The sequence below is a fragment of the Sinocyclocheilus anshuiensis genome, unplaced genomic scaffold (assembly GCF_001515605.1).
Source record: "Sinocyclocheilus anshuiensis isolate Anshui unplaced genomic scaffold, SAMN03320099.WGS_v1.1 scaffold615, whole genome shotgun sequence".
Taxonomy (NCBI): Eukaryota; Metazoa; Chordata; class Actinopteri; order Cypriniformes; family Cyprinidae; genus Sinocyclocheilus; species Sinocyclocheilus anshuiensis.
In genome coordinates this window covers 1,882,804-1,889,389 of record NW_015552647.1, presented here as the reverse complement: position 1 = coordinate 1,889,389, position 6,586 = coordinate 1,882,804, and the positions used below count along the sequence as shown (strand labels likewise).

General features: G+C 38.2%; 2 protein-coding genes and 1 long non-coding RNA gene across 3 annotated transcripts; 1 reads left to right on the top strand and 2 right to left on the bottom strand.

The window, feature by feature from the left end:
- Positions 1–6: 6 nt before the first annotated feature.
- Positions 7–1,531, top strand: LOC107666993 (uncharacterized). The gene is made up of 2 exons (XR_001631743.1): positions 7–369; positions 1,133–1,531. It is a non-coding gene; the product is annotated as an uncharacterized LOC107666993 (long non-coding RNA).
- Positions 1,532–1,575: 44 nt separating this feature from the next.
- On the bottom strand, positions 1,576–3,573 carry cenps (centromere protein S). Its single transcript, XM_016458546.1, has 5 exons — positions 3,464–3,573; positions 3,201–3,324; positions 3,085–3,118; positions 2,919–2,985; positions 1,576–1,811 (listed from the first exon to the last, which is right to left on the bottom strand). Exons 1-5 carry the CDS (start codon positions 3,488–3,490, stop codon positions 1,674–1,676), a joined length of 390 nt encoding a protein of 129 aa, XP_016314032.1. The 5' UTR covers positions 3,491–3,573; the 3' UTR covers positions 1,576–1,673.
- Positions 3,574–3,979: 406 nt separating this feature from the next.
- rbp7b (retinol binding protein 7b, cellular) lies at positions 3,980–5,226 on the bottom strand. Its single transcript, XM_016458545.1, has 4 exons — positions 4,995–5,226; positions 4,602–4,780; positions 4,382–4,483; positions 3,980–4,279 (listed from the first exon to the last, which is right to left on the bottom strand). Exons 1-4 carry the CDS (start codon positions 5,065–5,067, stop codon positions 4,226–4,228), a joined length of 408 nt encoding a protein of 135 aa, XP_016314031.1. The 5' UTR covers positions 5,068–5,226; the 3' UTR covers positions 3,980–4,225.
- Between the last annotated feature and the right edge of the window lie 1,360 nt (positions 5,227–6,586).

Sequence of the window (6,586 nt, the reverse complement as noted above, 5' to 3'; positions counted from 1 at the left end):
TCTTGATCGATGCAAACAAAGCATTTCAACTGGATTCTTATAATGCATGTTGTTCAATCTGTGGATATCTGAAAACGCATGAGAATTGCATCATATTTTATGTACATTTATCATTACGTAGGACAAAAAAAACAAACTTGCATTGAAAAGAATCTGGTTGAAACCTAAACATAGTATAAGTTCAGTTTTATTTCAGTCCAGTTTTATGGAAACCCTTTAAAACAAGCCTTCATCAAAATCTCTTCTGCAGTTGACATCTGTGGGGTTTGCCTGGGAAGAGCGCCCTCTATGGCAGCACAGTGTGGCTGAGGTCATTATGTCACCTTCCTCCCATGTCTATATGCTCCCATCGCACGGCTCGATGACACGGTGGGTGTCTTCTTTTTTTAATCAACTTTTTAAGACAACAAGTGCGCAGAAAGTGATGTTTTTTTTTAACAACCCTTGAGTGCGATTGGTGATGATGGCGAAGAGTGAGAAGGCTGCGAGTGAGCGAAGAAAGTGTGGCGCGCACGAACGAAAAGACTTGCGAGTGCGATGAACGAGCCGAAATGTGACTGCAGTGGGTGGGTTTGGTGAGCGTGTGAATGAGAGCTGCTGATACTTCCCAGCTTCCCCCTTAATTGAGCCCAAATTGATGGACATTTAATACATGTACCTCATGGATTTATTTATTTTTTGGTCTCCCTAGATCCCCCGTTTTGCTTTTCTCCTTTAGTATACTGACAATGTGCTTATATAGTTAGTGGAATGTTGTGATGATGTTGATGATGCATACTTTGTCTTGCTTCTATAATCCCATCTGAATGCTGTATGGTGTGTGTGCTTTATTTCCTTGTAACTTGACCTGTAAGTGTGAACTTTGATGTGGATGACATCTTCAGTGGACACTGAGGGGGAAAACATGAGTGATGGTGTAAGTGCGACCTGTATGTTGAGTGCTGTGGATGTCTGTGGAGTTTCCCTCTAGATAACGTCGCTCAAGTGTTTTCAAAGGCATTTTATATGACTTGTCAAATGAAGGGAGTGCTTCAATAAAACTAATTTGAATAGATTGCTCTTTTCTCATACTGGTTTGTCACGTGATGTTTGAGAGCAAATACCGCACAACTAATTGAATTCACACATTTAGGGGCCTGGAATATGGCTGGCCGCAACTGAACCCCAGGCGGGAAGTCCGTTTGGGGATGGAGGAAGATGGAGGATGCTGTGGTTCTGCATCTCTGGTAACAGCCATGGACACGGTAGACTCTAGCAGAATTTAATACATGCTTCAGGATGAGCGCTTTTTTCAGAACCGTTCAAGCCCAATACATTTCAATCTGTAACAAGCTTGATCTGGTTTCTAGAAAGCTGCTCGTCGTATTAAAATGCAGCCATATGCAGGTTAAAGTCTTTTTTTTTTTTTTTATTCAGGTCCATGTTTTTAAAATGTATGATTTAAAAATCTGTATTGTTTCATAGAGCTTCATTTTCCCAACAAAGAGATGTTTACAGAATTCTTTATTACAATAAAACACAAATGAACCCACGTTTGAGTAAAAAAATTATTGGTGTTTAGTATTGAATGTGATTTATGTACAAATATATGCACAGCTGTTTTATTACTACATGCAAAAACCAAGTACTCCGTAAAAGTCAAATGTCAATGAGGATTTGTATATTTATTTTGTTCAGTCTTCAAGCTCATTCTCCCCCTCAGCTTCCATGTCTTTACTCTTCCTCTTGGCAGCATTCTTCTTCCTCTTCTCCTTCTTCAGTTCTTGGTTGTTCAAAGCCAGTTCTTCACTTTTCTGTTGAATGTAGTTGTACTGTGAAGGTATAGAAAGGGTACAATGTTTTTCACTCATTTGATAGAACTGTAAAAACATTTAAACAAATGGCAAAATTTTCTTGTACCTTATATCTAATTTTATATTATTGATTTTTTAAATATAAAAAATATAATGTAATTACATGAGAACTTTTAAAAAGATCCTGTTAACAAATTAGTAAAGTTCATATTTTCATTGACAGTTACAACACTTATGTACATTTCATATTAATTTAAAGCACAGTGTAAGATTTTTTTTTATTAAAATATCCAAAAACCACTAGAACAGTGTTATATATTTTGCCAACTTGTGTACATTATCCCAAATGTTTCGAAGAATGTTTAAATCCAGAGAAATAAACAATTTTAACTAGTGACACTGACAGTGTCGCCTGCCAATGACGTCATAACCCCTCGATTTCCGGTTTGGTTTTGTAGAAAACATGGAAACACCAAAGACGCTTTAATATGTTGTGCGTTTTAATAGACCGGTGACGACCGCACAGAGTAGCATTATAACAGAACTTTCAAATGTATCTAGTATGATAAAACAGCACTGCTTTTTTTCCCCACATACGAAGGAGCGGAAGCGGTCGACTGTGGCATAATAAAAGCTCTGCTGCTTTCGAGCCGTGTGTCGCGCTCGTTCAGCGGCCTCCTTTCGCTTCGACGGCTTTCAGTCTGACCCTGCTTCATTCTACGTTAATAAATCATTAGCTCATCCATGAACATGATTTCTGCCCGAGTCCCGTCAGATTGCATCGGCTGTGGGGATGAAGACCACAACTCCCATGATTCCACACTCAGTCAGGTGTCATCAAACTACACCATTGCCTCTTTGTTTATTCTGAATACGCGCCCTCTAGCGGCGAAAATTACATATTGTGCCTTTAAATATTAACATTTCATATTTAGACTTGGTTTTGTTTTTTATTGAATTTTTAAAAAACAATTCTCAGTATGAACTCGTAGGATTTGTATGAAAATTGCATTTATTTTTTTGTTGTTGCAGTTTTCTATGACGACCAAAAAAAAAAAATGGGTGGGGTTTTGCACGTGGATTACAAAAACATGTTTTAACATTTGATTTCTGAAGTCATCCTACCAGTGCAGTGGTTCTCCTCGCTGTCAGCTTCACATCATCCACTGTAACGGTGTGTCGTTTAGCATGCCTGTAAACATTGTAGAGAACCATCAGCACCAAAAAAAAAAGCATCTTCATTAACGTGGTTAATTCCTGAGGAGAAACTACTTTTGAGGGTGAAGTTTACCTCGCAAACGCTTCCAAGTCCTTGGCAAATACATCTAGAGGTAAGACACAGAGGAGCGTGAATAAATATCGTTTAATCTCGTCACATTCATGGCACTAGGTTAAATCAAATCTTACCGCACTGTCTGAACGCAGTCTCTGCAATAGCTGCTATTGTCTGTTTAGTGATTTGTTTCTCGCAGTCTGCGGCGATGTCTTGACAGAGACGGCCGACAGTGTAGTGCACAGCAGCTTTAAGCCTCTAAAAGCATATAAATACTGGCAATGTGAGAAAAAACTCCTAAAGGTTCTTTATAACGTGTATATGACCAAAGGTAGCGAAGTATATCATAGATATTATGCATTAGCTGGTCATTAAGTTTAATGTTATAAGGTATAACCTGTTTTTGTGCCTCGTCCTCATCCATTTTCAGTAGGTAAATAAGCTGAAGCTCAACTCAAATGTGCTTTTAGCCATTACAAAAATCGCGCGAATTGTGTGTTATTCACGTTGTAGTGACGGCGTCAGTGTTTATTATGGCCATATCAGCGCCTCCTACTGATGTGGAGCGAATGTCAGTCAAGATAAAGAATGTAGAAATAAACGTTTCTTTTATAGGTAGTTCTTCAATATATGATAATGTCATACGGGGAAGTTACAAGTCAATATTTCTGTTTGTGGCTTCCTTCAAAGTAAAACGTTCGATACTGTGTGGAAAGAAACCATTGCTGTGTTGGGGTTAGTTGACACAATTGCACAACATTTTAGTCATGAATTAACAAAATGTAGGAAACCATGCCAACCAGTCTCAGTCTCCTGTACTTAAAGTTTCATGCATTAAGACAACATCAGCCTTTTGATCTCAAAGCAATAATTAGTCTAATTGCTGTAGCACTTAAAATAAATGTATCAAATGTATGCCATTTTCTGTGGTATTTTTTATTGAAACAATTTTTATTTACTTGAAGCAAAGTTGCTGCTACAAAAAAGAAAAGTGACAGATTTTTTAGACACTCTTGCATTCTTATAGGCCTACTGTTGTTTAGTAAGCTTTCCCCACTTTTATAATGTTATGTTCGCTTTATTGAGAACTGTTTAATGCTGAAATCGTATGTTATTATTCTTCAATAAACACGCTAGAATTTCAGTTAAACACAATGGTTCAAGCAGTTCTTTTGTAGGTTTGCTTGCAGATCTGGTCTTCACATCTAAGTTCCTTTAAGAGAAAAAAGGTTTCTTACGTTATTTTTGTATCTGGTATTTTATAAATTTTATTTGAAAATTACAATTACAAATTTAAGGCCTATGTTTGACTCACAAGGTAAAGAGTGTCTCCCTCCATCCAGTGTGTCCATCCTCTGTTCTTCTTTTCTCCTTTCTGCACACACACAAGTTTGTCGTTGTCCCAGTTGACTGTTGTCTGTAAAAAAAAAAATAAAATTGCAGTATTTCTCAATTCTGGCACAGAAAACTCTAGACTATGACCACACACCATGGTGTCTCTTGTGACTGTGTGTGAGTGTGTGTATGTTTTCAACCTGGCATTTTCTGTTGTCCAGTCCTTTGGTGATTTCCTCAAATTCTTCACTGATTTTGAATGAACAGGAGTAGTTTCGGAAAGTTGTAAATGTTTTAATGATGAAAGAGTCTCCGTCTTGCTCAAAAACTTTCTGTGGCTTTAGCATCCTCGCCACCTTTCGGGTGGCGAAATCAATTCCTGTATTACATATATTACATTGCCGAAGGTTAAATTCATATTCTTAGTAAATACATTCACAATGTATAAGAAAGGAAATAACAACTAAAATAAATAAATATAAAAATATATACATTTAAAATCTAAAAAATAAAATGCCTACTATACATGTGTGTAAAATACCTAATATATAAAATATGAAAACCCTGAGAGAGGCAATGAAAGATATACTCACCAACAGCCACCATGTAACCTTCAAAGTTTTGATTGTCCACCATGTCCCAGGTTCCACTGTAGTTTGCAGGCATGCTTGAATCCTGAAGCGTTTCTGAAGCGTTTGAACCTAGAAGCTGGAATTTAAAGGTTCATGTGTGGAAATGAGAGAAGCAGATGTGCTATGTCGTATTTCACAGCAGGTCTGTGTGTAGTAATATGGGGCAGGGGTGATTCCTAAGACACAAAAGCTATTTTAGAGGCTTGGTCAGAGGGGTTGTTCTCTGAGGCGGAACATAACTTTTACACTAATTGCGTATGTGTCCCGTGGGAACACAAAGAGAACAATGTAATTCGAAAGACACATGTTGCTTTGGCAGTGGATTGAACTGGTACAACAGTTTGGCAAGAATTTAGCAATGTCAGAGATGCCCAGTAGGTTTGAGGTCGTTTCTTTATCTTTCATTAACATTGTGGCGATGGCTTTAAAGAATGTCTGAGGTACTGTATGTCAACACCGGTTGGTGTTTTTCCTCTCTTTTTCTATTTTCTAAAAAGCCAGATAGATTACCTTCCTTCAAAATGCTGTGGAAATTACAGATTTATTGAACTTTCATACAGGCAGGCATCTTTTCTTGACCCTCTGTTCTGGGTGATGAGGTTGTCTTGAGGCTGCATTGAGGTGGGTTTTGTAATTCATCCATTTTAAGTTCACACTGAAAATTCAGTCATCATTTAGCCTATTCAGTGTGAACGTGGGCAGTGAAGGTTCAAAATGAATAAAAGACACCGTGAGTCTTCTGTGATGAGCAGACCAAAATCAAAATGACCAAAAGTCATTATTTTCTGAAAAGATGGGTTTCTAATAACAGTACAATAATAATATGTTAATGAAAAAGTCATTAAAGGGGTCATATGATGCAATTTCAAGTTTTCCTTTCTCTTTGGAGTGTTACAAGCTGTTAGTGCACAGATAAGATCCCTAACGTTGCAAAGACTAAAGTCTCATACTCAGAGATATTCTTTATAAAAGTTAAAGGGGTCCTATTATGCTCTTTTACAAAGTCTTGATTTTGTTTTGGGGGTGTACTAGAACATGCTCTCATGCTTGGTGGTTCGAAAAATGCATTATTTTTCACATAATTTACATTACTAAAATGCCTTCCTCCCCATCCTGGCACAAACGGCTCGATTAGTTCCGGCTTTGATGAAGGTCCGCTTTCCGAAAAACAAAATGTGTTGTGATTGGTTAGCTGTCCCAGTGCGTTGTGATTGGCGAACAGCTTAGACAGTGTTTCAGTACTGCCACGCCCCTTGCTCCGTCTTCCAACAAAAGCTTTTGGGTGAATCCGGCAGGCACTGTACTCCCTCGTGTTTTGGGCATGGAGGTGAAAAAAAAAACAGCGTTTCAGGCGGTCGCGTCGCACCACATCTTTCAAATTCAAATACTTTATTTTCTACGAGTGTAGGCACACCGGCAGCGTCTGTCCGCGGCTCCCAGCTACGTCGTGTTGTACTTGTAAGAATTGTTCTAGACATGCCGAAAATTTGAAGCTACAGCACAGCAGCTCTTCTTCTTGGTTTTCTCTGGTGCACTAACTCTGCAGCAGCACT

Bases quoted from the DNA above. Each gene is read 5' to 3' on its own strand.
- cenps (XM_016458546.1), bottom strand. From the start codon at position 3,490: ATGGATGAGGACGAGGCACAAAAACAG. The intron at 3,325-3,463 runs GTTATACCTTAT...ATATGCTTTTAG, and splicing joins AGGACGAGGCACAAAAACAG to AGGCTTAAAGCTGCTGTGCA. The intron at 2,986-3,084 runs GTAAACTTCACC...CAATGTTTACAG, and splicing joins GACTTGGAAGCGTTTGCGAG to GCATGCTAAACGACACACCG.
- rbp7b (XM_016458545.1), bottom strand. From the start codon at position 5,067: ATGCCTGCAAACTACAGTGGAACCTGGGACATGGTGGACAATCAAAAC. The intron at 4,781-4,994 runs GTGAGTATATCT...TATGTAATACAG, and splicing joins AGGTTACATGGTGGCTGTTG to GAATTGATTTCGCCACCCGA. The intron at 4,484-4,601 runs GTTGAAAACATA...TTTTTTTTACAG, and splicing joins TGGACAACAGAAAATGCCAG to ACAACAGTCAACTGGGACAA.